The 13,675-nt window shown below is 41.8% G+C and overlaps 1 protein-coding gene across 1 annotated transcript in view; it reads right to left on the bottom strand.

Moving 5' to 3' along the window:
• Nucleotides 1-3,126: 3,126 nt before the first annotated feature.
• TPRA1 (transmembrane protein adipocyte associated 1) overlaps nucleotides 3,127-13,675 on the bottom strand; it is an 86,689-nt gene continuing 76,140 nt past the window's right edge. The window contains exons 10-11 of the mRNA XM_069206261.1: nucleotides 12,479-12,559; nucleotides 3,127-8,247 (exon numbers count right to left, since the gene is read on the bottom strand). Coding sequence (XP_069062362.1) covers nucleotides 8,013-8,247; nucleotides 12,479-12,559 — 316 coding nt within the window. The 3' untranslated portion in view covers nucleotides 3,127-8,012. The remainder of the gene's footprint in view (nucleotides 8,248-12,478; nucleotides 12,560-13,675) is intronic.

Genomic DNA, 13,675 nt, shown 5'->3' with positions numbered 1-13,675 from the left:
TTTAATTGGCTCCCTCACGCCCTCAATCAGAATTCAGAGATTAGAACAGCAGGGGGCACTGCAGAACAGGAGGAGCATTAGAATAGTTCTAAGTTAACCCCAATATAACAATATTGGGGCGCTTCAGATTGGGATTGGGATTGGGGTATAGACAGAGCTGTGTCCCGGCTCAGCGCTGGAATAATAGAAAGGCAGCGGGTGAGGAATGAGAAACGGAGCACCATGTAATAACGGGGCGCTGCAGGTTAGGGTTAAGGTGCACTGACAGAGTTGTATGTGGGCTGAAGTACTGGAATAGTAACGGGCACACAAGGTCAGAATGAAGTATGTTAATGGAGCTATGTGTGAAACCTAGTATTGGCGTGCCAGTGTTGCCAAGTGTTAGCCTGGCGGTGCCCTGGTAAAGCTATGAGTGGGGTCCAGCACGGGAGTGACATTGCCTCTGAAGCACAGAAGTGAGAAGTCCTGTGAAGAAATGTGCACTGAATGTTAGAGTTGATGGATTCTGGCGGAGCAGTGGTGGTTCCCATCAACAGTGGTGTTGGATGTTAGACTTGAGGTGCACTGGCTGAGCTATGTTTTGCTCAGGGTCCAGTATTGGCTTGGCAGTGGGACTGAATATTAGAAATGAGCTGCTGTAATGGAACAGTTTGTGAGCGGGGTCCAAGTGTAGGAAAGGAAGTGACCTTGCCGGGATAGAACTGAAGTGCACTGATGGAGCTACGCCCAAGGTTCCAGTACTGAAACACTAGAGTGTACTGATCGTAAGTACTGAGGTGCTCTGGCAGACAGCGTGTGTGGGGTTCCTGGCACGGCTGAGGGCTTGGAATGTGTGAATTGAGGTGCACTGATGGAGCTGCTCCTAAGGTCCCAGTACTTGAACAGCAGAGTGTACTGATTTCAGGAACTAAGGTGCTCTGGAAGACCTCGCATGTGGGGTTCCTGGCACTGGCACGGCTGAGGGCTTGGATTTTGTGAACTGAGGTGCACTGATGGAGCTGTGCCCGTGGTCCCAGTACTGGAGCAACATAATGTACTGACTGCAAGAACTGAGGTGCTCTGGCAGGTGGCGCGTGTGGGGTTCCTGGCACTGGCACGGCTGAGGGCTTGGAGTGTGTGAACTGAATTGTACTGATGAAGCTGCAAGTGGGATCCCAGTATGGAGCAGAAGTGAGCACTGTCTCTAAGGATTGCATAGCCCTGGTAGAGCTGGGTGCCTAGGTCATAAGCAATCTCAAGTAATCCTCTGCCCTTGCTCTCAGCACCCCACAGGCAGGCACACTTGGTAAAGAAAATCCAAGCCACAGAAGGGTGGGAGCCAGGCAGCTGAGAGAGGGTGCAGAAAGCCCACAAAGACCAAATGCGACCAAGATAACAGCCTGATTTATAGCCTTGTTTACAGCTAAGCTCAGAGCAAGAATGCTCTGCAAATTAAAAGGGAAGCTTCCCTAGACAGGAGCAGGAAAGGAGTTCAGATTGCCAAGTATAACATAGTGGCTTTCAAGTGCTGGCCAACATTTTTCTATTGGCCTGCAGATAGCAAGACTGAGTGTGCTCTATGCTTATTCACAAGGTTCTTGTTTTCTGCGTTGGATTCTTAATTACCAATTGATTCTATTTGCACCAAGCAGAAACCTCCTAAGTTTGGCCAATTAAGGGGCATTTAGCTTTATGTGTTAATTCTATATCGGTGCCTTTCAATTAATTATCCAATCATGTCCCAAAGATAGTTCAGAGTCTTTATACCTGCTTTCTTTGCTATGGATGCAAGGTATTAAAGTTTTCAAGCACAATACCTTTCATTGTTTACAAAACTGTTTTGATTTAGGAGTTTGGAGCTTCCTCCATAATCTCTGCTGCTCTTGGCTCCCTCCATTTCACAGTTCATCACATTGACATGTTTGAAAGTCAAAAAGATAAAAATAAAGATAAGTTTACTTATCCAGCTGAAATAATAATAGCAGTTTATATTTTATATTACTCCCCCTACAAGTTCTTAGGTAGTCATTATTCTCATAGCTCCCGCCTGGGTCAGGTAGGTTTGGAACGTGTCAAGATTCACACGCTACAGGTGTTCAGACTACAGACCAGATCTGCAGTCACTCACAGTCAGACGATGTGTTCATCCCAATCATGCATAGTGAATTAAGCAGCCTGCCTCCTGATAACATAAAGATGAGCATCTCCTCACACACTGTATATGGTTTGGGATGGGGGAGCCTATGAGACAATTGTACAAAATTGAGATTGGGTCAAACTGGTGACATTTTTTACTCAACTGGTTGAAAAATTATTTTACATGAATGATTGAGATTGAGTTAAGCTTTGCAATACGCCACATTGTCTGTATTTTATTATTAGAATGCTTTCTAATGTGCCTAACCAACACCTCTGTTCACACATGAAGACTACTCTCTGTTTAAGGATAATTTAGCCAGCAGTCGTTTGTTGGCCTTAAGCACACATGCCTAGAAATCAGCGACCAACTGTAGTCGAGGTTCCAATTTATGATTTCTTTCATTACTACAGTTAGTTACGCTAATCTTAGCGATACTCATAGCTGCTCGTTAGCTGGGACATTCACGATAATCCATGAAAGGAAGGCAGTTCTCCATATTCATCCTGGAATTCTGTAGAGTTTATTTTTGCCTCTTCCCCAGTACTATATCTCATCAGGTTTTCACTCTGTAGCCTACAGGACAGGCCCTGCAGTGTCTGCACACACATGATGGTAAATATGGCTGCCAGAAATGTATGTATAGGTATGGGAATGACAATTGCTTACTGTTTACAGATCAGGGGGCAGAACTCTGTAGATGTGATCAATATGCTCCAGGTTTTCAAATGCATTTTCCCATCCTCACTTTGCCAGAAAGAGTTCCCCCAACCCAAAAACATTTAACATCACAAACAAGCACACATTCAGAGTCCTTGTCGCCTTTGCAATTATAGATAGTTAGAGGGGGGCCTGGTCGCGGACGTGCGTGGCGGTGGTTGGATTAACGTATAATAACTAAACTTTTATGTTAAAAAAGAAGAAGCAGCAGCTTTCCTGCACACATATGTGGATGTTTTCACCCCAATAGGTATTTCAGTACAGATACATTACTACACAGTTGTTTCAGATCAAAGACTTTACTGAAAAATAAAAGAAAAAGTACAGAGACAGTGTCACAATTGCATACAGTCTCCAGGAATGTTTACAATAAAAGAAAACTATTTTGATAGCCTTAAATAATTGATTACTTAAAATTAAGTAGGAGGCAAAAAACACGATAACGTTTTGCATTGCATCAAGATGAACAATACATGTATCATCGATATGGATCTTGCAGCTCAATATCCAGCACAGAGCTACTAAAACTGCATAACTTTATTAATCGCGCCTAAATAAATTAGGCGCTCCGAACACTGTGGGTACTTACCTCGTGTAAACCTGCTTTTTCCTTTAATTATTTCTTATTGTATATTTTTCTTTGGATTGTCTTGCATACATACTTATTCAGAACATAAAGATAACATCTAAATAAAGATGCAAAGCTTGGGTAGAGATATCCCTTTTCTGCTGTCTGTGTACCCAAAGCAAAGTATATCTAGCTGTATCCACCTTCAGCAACACTGAAGGTGCAAATCCTTTCTTGAAAAACTGATGATTGTGCAAGGTACAAATCCTTTCTTGAAAAACTGATGATTTAAAATCCATTTTTTGCCACAGGAGCCAGGCCATGCTCTTTCCTTAATTAAACTCAAGCACTTAAAGAGGAAAATAGGGCAATTACATTATAAGCAACATATGTATGTATAAATCATCTCTGCATTTTTCTTTCTCCATTCACCAGTGTATCTTTTAGTCATAGTCACTTCAAAACATACTTTATTCTTATACAAACAAAAATATATGTTCCTCTGTATGTTTCTTTTTTACAATATTCGTTGTATCTGTCCAAAATCATGTCTAAAACCGTGAAGTGCATACTGATGGTCTATAGTTCTAGCAGGTCCTCCTGGGAAGCTTCATAGCAGCAAAATGCAAAAAGGATGGACTGAAAGCAGAGGTTCTTGGATGAACCCATGGTACCCCCACCCCAAAAGAATGGACAAATGATCTTCAGTATTTCATTTTCATGCTATTACCTATCTACATGTCTTGAATACTTGAGAGTGAACTTCCACATGAAACAGCACCGTAATAAAAGGTATGGAAAGTCAAGTCCTTTTCATCATGGAAATGAGGAGAGGTCTAGATACCATCAACCAGTTGATTATCAGGGAGACGCTGTCCCTTTAACTCACAGATTACGTATCCAGGCCAGACATAGTAGCATCAGCGATTTTGGTTTGCTTACAAGGTTTGAAAAGTTAGTGGTCAACTATCACCACAGCTTGATTTCCCATCCAATGAGTAAGCAATACAGTCTGCAGACACATCAAACCTATGTAGCATTTTGACTGCAAGAGGTAACTAGATAAAGAAACCACAATCTCCTTTAGCACTTGAAGAATACTTGACTCAAGTAAAGAATACATCGATTCTAGGTCAAACTAGGCAACCACACTCCCACCAAAAATCAATGAAGAGGTGTTCACAGCACAGCTCTGAAGATAAAAAAAAACTGTATATGTACGTCTGAACATTGACCATGAGAAGTTAAAAAAAAAAATCCCTTCGCTACAGGCCAAGAGAAGCTTGAGCTTGTAGAAGCCTTTCATTTATTTTTTATTGCAATCTGTCCAGGACAAAGAAATCAGCTTAGCCTGTCCTTGGTCACGAGCAACCAATGATTTCTTGGATTAAAAAACAGCCTAGCAGACAGGTAGCCAAAAGGTGTAGGACAACTGTAACTGAGGAACAGAAACAAGTAGGAAGCTCATTTTCAAAATACAATGTTGTCATGAACTGTTCTTGAAAGACTAATTTTACTTGAAGGGCCTGGAAAACCCACTTTTAGGTCAACATAAAACTTTTTACATGATTTTATTTCCATTGGATGGAGACACCTTACCCTCATCGCATGGTTTTCAATTAAAATAAATTCCTTCTTCAGTCCATGCCAGACAGCACTCTCTTGGGTGACAACATAAAACGTACTTGTAACTAACACGCTTGCTTTAGTTCACCTACTTCACAAGCTAAGGTCTAGCCTTCTGAAATCCACCCTTAACATTTTAAGCAGGGTCATACAAATTCATAGATTTTTGTCGTCAGATGCTAGATTTCTACCTTCACAAAGTGCTCCCGAGCAAAGCAATTTCTTTGGAGATGTGCATTATAATTTTTATTTTCTAACCTAAAGTATATTTTCACAATCATATTCAGCGTAAGTGATTGTACTGAACGAAGTAAAACATTAATAAATCCTTCTTGAACTTGTCAGACAGAACAAGAGCACTGTCTGCCAGTTTTAAAACCGTAAGTGAAAATGAATGGGATAAAAAAACTGAAATGAAGAAATATGAGAAAATAGGCTGCATACTGCCCAAACATATTCATTATTAGACTAGAACCTATGCCTTGTGTGGGTGGTGAAATAACATATCCTATTCACAAAAAAGAATGAATAATTTGCTTTTCCCATCACCACCTCTCCTCTTACCAAAGTGCAGGGTCTCTGAGCATCTTTACTAGCCCTATATAGAGAAGTAGAATGAACATGCTCCCGAAATCATGGCATGAAGTAGGGTTAAATGTGTTTAATTTGGTGTCTAGTATGTCTGCCTTCCGAATCTATCACTCAAATGATTTATGCACTTAAGGACTGAGTGAATATACACTTTCAAGTACTTTTTCTACTCTGTCTTCATGGTATCAATACTTTTATTATGTTTGAATACGCGTTTCTAGTGCACGTGCATTAGCAGTGATCAATAGCAATTGTTGGCGCTAGGGAGCTCACTTCTTTAAAATGTGGGCATTTGGCTTAAAGCACAGAAAAATTGAGATAGAAAGCAAAGAATTAAGCCTCAGCAATCGGTGAACTTTGCATTATGGCTAACCATCCCTAGGTTTTGAAACAAACTGGTGAATCAACAGGGCTGTGGTTCTTCGAAGACTAGTGAACCAGTGAACCCCCAAAGCTAAGATGACCATATTCCCACCACACTGGAACAGCCTTAAGTAAGCTTTTATAAGAGTCCTGTGCACTAGTGGATAGTTTCATTTGCAATACCAAATTATTAATTGCAATAACTGTGATTGTTGATGGTCAGATCTTTAACGAAGACAGATTGCTACATTACGACAGAGAAAGTATTCCATACGGAAACATAAAAATGTGTTTTGGGCAGGCAATAAAGCCTTTGCAGGCAATGGAGCACTGCAAACAGTAGCAAATCAACATAAGAAGATCCAAGCACTTCACAACTTCTTTGTTCCACTTTTGGCCATCACAGACGGCATACTCTTGCGTACAACAAGATATAGTCAAGAGCCGCTGTAGAGCAAGCTTCCACAATACCAAAGACCATCAATAACTCCACAAGTTCCATCCTTCCTCAATCACGGTGGAGCAAACCTGCCTGATGGAAGGGATTCCAAAAAGAATTGAAAGAAGTAGTACGAAAAACTGAATGCTGCAATCATTAGTGTAAAAGGAAAGCAAAAAGGTACATCCAGTAAAATGTCTTAAAATTAAATTGTAGGCAGGCATGCAGCCAGTTGCAGCATAAGAAGTGACAGCAAAGTTGCTGGTGGCCTCTTGAAACTGGGCACCAGATCAGAACACCCTACATCTGACCCATGAAACAAAACCAACATATCTGCCTATGAGGAACCTGAGTCCTAAAAAACTGCAAGAATTCGCTGGTAGAGATGGAGCCCTTTAACCCACAGGCTCAAATGGTATACCTTCACAGGTACAATATGCTAAACAGCCAGTGTGGAAAAATACTCATTAGAAAATCTGTTTGATCAGTTCCTGCTTCTGGAATTTTTCTGTGGTACACACACAAATGGTCTGTATACGGGGCTCACTATTTCTTCACATGATGAGGTATTATTTACATGATAAGCAATGTCGGCACTGAACCAATACTGGTGTACCATAAAAAGGGGGTGCTCTTGCTCATGGTAACCCTCCACAATCCAGGGCTTACTAAATCTGATTGAGGCTTCACTTTGTTTTTCTGTAAGCGATGGTTCTGAGACCCATGTTCATGTAAAAATATCCCCTTCACTATATAGGTGAACATTATCCATAACCTTAGGGAAAGTGGAAGAAGCAGCAGTGAGTAGCAGAGGACTGTGGCTGTTTCTCAGGAAAAAAACACAGCAGAAGTGACACACAGATTGGCAATATCTGAAAGTGACAGCATTATTTAGATTTCTTTCTTAAACACTTCCCCAGGTACTTTAAACCGGTTCACTTTCTCAGTGTTACCTGCTGAACCATCTCCCTTGGAAAGAACTGAATCAGGAGTGAAGGAACAGCAATGGTAAACACACTGGCAAATGTTCCCAACCTTGCAAGAGGCATAACTGAAGTTTTTATGATAAGGATACGAGTCTGCGCATAATCTAAGATCACAATTCAGAGACAGAATCTACGCCAATAACAATGATCGACATTACACAAACACGGCTTGAGCATGCCAACCGCAAACTTGTGAGAGACCGATGGACTCACTGATAAATGTGAGTTTTCATGTGCGAGTTCCTCTGTTGATCTGTATGGACATATCTACCAAGTGCTTTGCAAGACCACGACAAGTGTCCTTCCTCAGTTCCCAAAGTGCCAGTGTTACCTAGAAGGTGGGTTTGCCATCTGCTATTCTTCTTTCGCACCCACAATTCCTCGACACAAAATGTTGAGGGTTCTCTTTGAAGTTAGTTGCACTCCTCTCACACAGAAATGGGAATGTGATGTTTTTGTCTTCTGGGAATCTGAATTAAAATCCTAAAGAAAAGAAAGTAAGAAAAAAATCCTAATGTCCATATTCCTCGACTGTGACTCGTAAAGCACGGGCAGGAGAGGAACTTGGTGGAGGCGTAAGAGCACGCTGCTCAGCCAATGGCCTCAGGTGTTTATAGGCTTCCATCTTTCACTGTCAATACTGTTGACGCTGCCGACGTGATAGGGCATGGACGCCACGTCGTCCAGGTAGGCAGCGGTGTCTATTTGTGTGTTGGAGTAGAAGCCAGCATCGTGCGCCTCCTTCTTGGCCACCGCGTAGGCGTGCGGAAGGTGCAGGTCCGAGTCTTCTGGTTCATCAACTTGAGATTTGTATGAGAAAAGGATCTTTGGTTCAGACCTGAAAATAAACAATGAGCATACATAAAACTCTGGACAATTGACCCGATGGTCTTGAACTCCAACCTGCTACTTTTATAACTGGATTGTACTTCTACGGAACTCTTAGTGAAAACATCACCCACGTCAGCATTACAGTATAATAGAAGGCACAACTCGTCATTAAACTACCAGCGTACAAATGAGCAGAGCAGCAAGGGAAAAAACAACAGGTGTGATTCCCCCCCCCCCCCCAATCGGGGCTGTGGGTCCAACCTTCTAAATCCGCATAAGAGTGAAATAACTGAACATCAAACAAAGCCACAATGCACCACTGTCGTTAAAATCCAACAAGGCAGGTTTCAGCTATTAGAAGTTACAAACCCAACCATTGGTTGATCACCTTTGAGGATACCCGCATCCAATGTGGTCCGAGACCTGGATCAATCATTCCATAGTCAGTCATTATGCATGCACTGAACAAGTACAATCTGCAAGAACATGATACACTACTGCCATTCTCTCTATGTTCATCAAAGACTTCATATTTACGAGTCAGGGAACTAACACTGGTATCACATGATCTTAACTTGCCATGGCAAAGAACATTAAACAAGTATCACACATATTGCCAGGAACATAAACTGAGACTGGGAATTCTTTTTGTAGAAGATAAAAATCCAAGCAGATAAAACTTGGGTAACTGGGCTCAGTGCCATACCACGAAATCCGTCAAGTACCCAATATTCAAAAACAGGGATATAACACTGAATTGCCAGTGCATATGACAGACATTTTCCCTCTAGCCAGTGTGAGAGGGACAATTCTATTAACCACAGATGAGGTTACATTAGGCCCTAATCATGCAACTATACTGAATACATTTAATTCTGTTAACAGTCAAACTGCCACGTTAGACAAAAGTGAATTATTCGCCTAAATTAGCCTCCCACATTTCTGGCATCTTGCCGTTTAGTATGGACATAAAGGGTCACGTACTGTCTAACAACCTGGAAATAAGTTTCCAATTGCTACGAATGACTGTACGCCCCAATTTACTCTGTTTCTCAAGCATCTTTAAGGAGATGGCCTATGTCAAAGGATGCAAACTTCTGGAATTTCAAACGCTCTTTAACAAAAGGGGACCTAGAGCGGTCTAAAGGAGTAAACCAAACATCTACAGTTGACAGTTACCCTCAATATCTCTGCTGAACCCACCCGTAATAGCAGTATGAAATTTCCACCCAAAAACATGCCACATAACATCTAATATGTAACACACAGTCGGCTTTATTCAGAAATGTACTGTTCCACAGGACCCTGTAGGGTCATAGACATTGAAAGACAATGTTGTATATGCCAAACAGATCTGGAGTTATATGGGGGAGGGCACGTGGGGGCTATTGGAGGGGATCAAGGTCAAATCAGTCACCCACGTGTTTCAAGACGGCTGCCCGACAGCAGGCTTCAAAGTAGGGAGCTTCCATCGACCCTCAGCAACATTTAAGAACCAACATATAAAATGCAAGCTTCACCATTCCTGGTTCCAGTAAAAGGTAGACAACATTCTTCACATTTCTTCAAATCATGACACCTTTGCACCTTAACCCCTTCCTATCGGCATCCACAACGGCCCATAAATCAAGCACCTGATCATCATGCTGGTGAGTTAAGACAATGAAGAATTAATATGTTCCTTAAACACATTACCTATGTCAACTTCATCCTGAATCAGCACACTCTGAGTGACGTATTGGCAAAATTAAACGAGAGCTCATTATCATATTTACTAATTAGACAAACAGACTACACACCTTCTGATCTTCTGCATGCCACAGGGTTTAAATCAAACTTGCCTAGCACAGTTTATCACCCCAATTGTATGACTCAACAGGGCTGTACTGGGGTTTGCTCTTAATTTAATCTGCTCTCCAGAGAGTGAATCTCAGCAATCAGTGTTTTTCACACCCTTTATGGCGATCAAGAAAAGAACAACTCTGAGCTTCACCTTAAATGCCTTCCATTCCAAACTCTTCTTGAGGCAGTGTCTTTGTTTTTGCACAAACACCGTTTGATCGAGTCCCAAAGGTCGGCCCTGAAGGCCAGATCCCCCTTCCTCCAGGGAGTTCTAAACCTCCACTTTGCAACTGATGCCACGGAGCTATCCAGCACCAGAGGGGCATAGTCAGGCAGTCACCTGTCCAAAAATGTGGTGTTCAACAAGTTCCACGTATTGTCCATTCCTGTCAATAGAAAGTCTATTCTAGAATATAAGGGAGATCATGGGTTTGAATTAGTCGACCAACTGACTGCTGTGTTTAGATTGCCACACCGCTTGCAGACTGAAGTCAGAAAGCAACTTAATTAAAGTCCTATTTACCATTTCGGATAGCCACTTACTTAAAGTCCTATTTACCATTTCGGATAGCCACTTACTTAAAGTCCTATTTACCATTTCAGATAGCCACTCACTTAAAGTCCTATTTACCATTTCAGATAGCCACTTACTTAAAGTCCAATTTGCCATTTCTATGGTAAGTATGGATGACTTCAAAGATGAACCAATGATGCAATTAACACCTCCTATTGAAACCAAATGCCGAATGGCCTGGTCAGTAATGATCTCGGCCATCCTAAAAAAATAGGGAGAGTTAATAATATTGGAGGCATAAGAGCACATCAAGGGTTATATCAAACCACTGTCACTCACTACAAACAAAATCAACACAGCCCTAGGTGAGGAAATAAAGAAACAGTGATAAACCTGCTCCTCCTCCCCACGCATGGCACTAGCTCACATTCAGGGCCTGATTACAACCTTGGTGGAGAGGATCGCTCCGTCCTAAATGTGACGGATAACCCGCCCGCCGTATTACAAGTTCCATTATGTCTTATGGAACTTGTAATACAGCTGATGAGGTATCTGTCACATTCTGGACAGAGTAATCCCCTCCGCCAAGGCCGTAATCTGGCCCTCGGTCTTGCTGTGGTGCATTTCTTGCAGCCTGGAAATTAGTACAGTCTTAATAACTGTGCCATTATAATGCTACATTTCTCAACACTATTAATTACCTTAATATTCCATCTTATCACCATTCCAACATCTGGGTCCTTCCTGTTGGCTATTATGCCCAGAGTTGACCAGGGAGCACGGCCTTACCTTGCTACATTATCAAGCTCAACGGAATCAAGGACTCTTGCACTGCAGAAACCTGAAGAACCATGGCTTATCTAATCTATAGTTTGACTTCCCTCTTATAACCTTCGCTCTGGACTGCCTAAAAGTATTGTCTATTAATATAATGGAATCCCACAAACTAACCGGCTGGAGCCCCACCTTCATGATTTTTAAATGGACTAGAGGGCGCATGTCCCATTCTGATGGATAACATAATATAACCATTGCAGACCGACTACAGCAAGGGTATAAATCTAACTACAACAAACATTACATCCTAGCAGATCCCTGCCGAAGTGGGACCAGGGCTGATTTGCACATGCATGTCTCTGTCTAGGATGGCACAGCGGGGACAAAGCAATGAACTGTGATGTGGCCCGAGCGACTGCCAGGGGCTGAGATTAATTCAAGCACTGCTTGCAACCTTTTTTGTTGTTTACTGTAGTAACTGCTTAAAGAGTGACCGGTATGACCCGTGGGCCGTAGGGACCATGGTATACCTCGCTGATGATGTCTAAGTCGGCTGAAAGCAGTTTGAAGCTCCTGTGCTCCCACCTGGAGGAGACCTTGCTTGGCAGTTCATGCTGGACTGCTCGTCCTGGAGCAGGATCAAGGAGGATCTGCATGAGGCAGGTCTCTGTTCAGAGTGCAGCTATGCAAGTAAGCTGTGGCTCTCCCCTAATTGTAAAGGCATCCAAACGCACAAGTTGTGGTTAGAACCAAATCCGACTTTGATTAGTTTGTCTATTCATGTACCTCCAGATGGTATCAATGACTTGGCTGTTACTTCCAAAAATAATATTCACAATACATGTATATATTTTGCTAAGTAGTCTGTTGGTTCCATCATTATGTGGCTCTAAAATTAGATGATTAGTACATACATAACACTTCATACTGGAAACGGGGTGTTGGGTGTGCACTTCGCACTGGTCAGTTTCCAGACCCACCATATATATTTTATTTTTACTTCCAGAAATCCTAATAATCCTAGCATGGTTTTGTAATAATACAAATGAGTGTTGTAGCAAGCATTCCCATTTGCTAGAGACTCATCATTTCCTTTGGTACTCACCCAAAGAAGCCTTTCAGGAAAGCCACGTACATAAGAGGCGAGAACAGGCTGAAGTAGAGGAAGGTGGTGACATCAACAAGGCTGCAAGAGGCAAAAGAGGTAAAGTGATAACTAGGCTACTCCTCTGCAAGTTAAATGAACACACTTGTCAAAAGCAAGTGAAAATGAAAGTGCTTTTGTTTGCAGTTACTTTTGTAAGGTGACAATTTCCCTGCCCGGTCTGTATCGTGAGCTGGTTTATGCTGCGGCCCTTTTCATGTTCATTACCAAAGATAGCTTTTTCCATGTGATAGCTGACACTTAAGGTTGCATCCGCATCTCAAAACAATACAGAACCCAAGAGAATATTTGCGAATACGAATGAAGAGATGATGCCCTTCATTTAATAATAATTTAAAAAAAGAACAGTTTTAGGTGTTACAAGTAAGGGGCACAAAACAACAAAATACCGTTTTAAAAAAATACAAGCAAGTACATTCTGATATTGAGAAGTACATATGTGCCTCAATTCTGGACACTTACATATTCTTTGAAAAATAGAAACCTTGGAAGTACAGTGATCAAGGCGAGGTGGAATGGTTTCTTCGGATGAATGGGTTTTGCCACCCTTTATCTCCTACTGCCACATGCAAATGTCTGGGGATGTCAGCACCAAAAGGTCTCTTTTAAATAGAAACTGCAACCAGATTTACTGTGATAAAGGACAGCTCTGATGTCAGCAGATGCAGATGATATTGAAGGAGAACCTCTTTTGCTTATACCAGTATAGTTTCAAAGAGGAATATTTTCAGGCTTCATAATAATTTCTTAGACCTCAGTTGAGTCACCCCCACTCCAGATACCCAACTCTTTTTGGAAACTACGCATGTAAGCAGAGAGTGCGGGTGAGGACCAGGCATCTAGGAAAGAGGAAAAGAGATCAGAATCCGCTCCTAGTGTGAAAAGAAAGGGGGGGCTGGTTTGGCAAATTAAAGCCAGGTGCAATATCAGACATGCATGTTAACTGAATACACTTTTTGGGATTTTGAAGCAGCTGTCATATTTTCACACTTTTGCAGCAAGATGTAAAAATGAACCTGTTTCTAAAGTGAAGAGGACTCCCTAGTTACTTCTTTTCTTTAAGTCCAATTAACCTTGAAATAAATGCCTGTCTATTTAATATGTTTTTTTTTTATGAGTCTAGTAAACAGCAGCCCA

Source organism: Pleurodeles waltl, chromosome 9 (assembly GCF_031143425.1).
Source record: "Pleurodeles waltl isolate 20211129_DDA chromosome 9, aPleWal1.hap1.20221129, whole genome shotgun sequence".
Taxonomy (NCBI): domain Eukaryota; kingdom Metazoa; phylum Chordata; class Amphibia; order Caudata; family Salamandridae; genus Pleurodeles; species Pleurodeles waltl.
The sequence above is the reverse complement of the archived record's forward strand: the minus strand, read 5'-3'. Positions and strand labels throughout refer to the sequence as shown.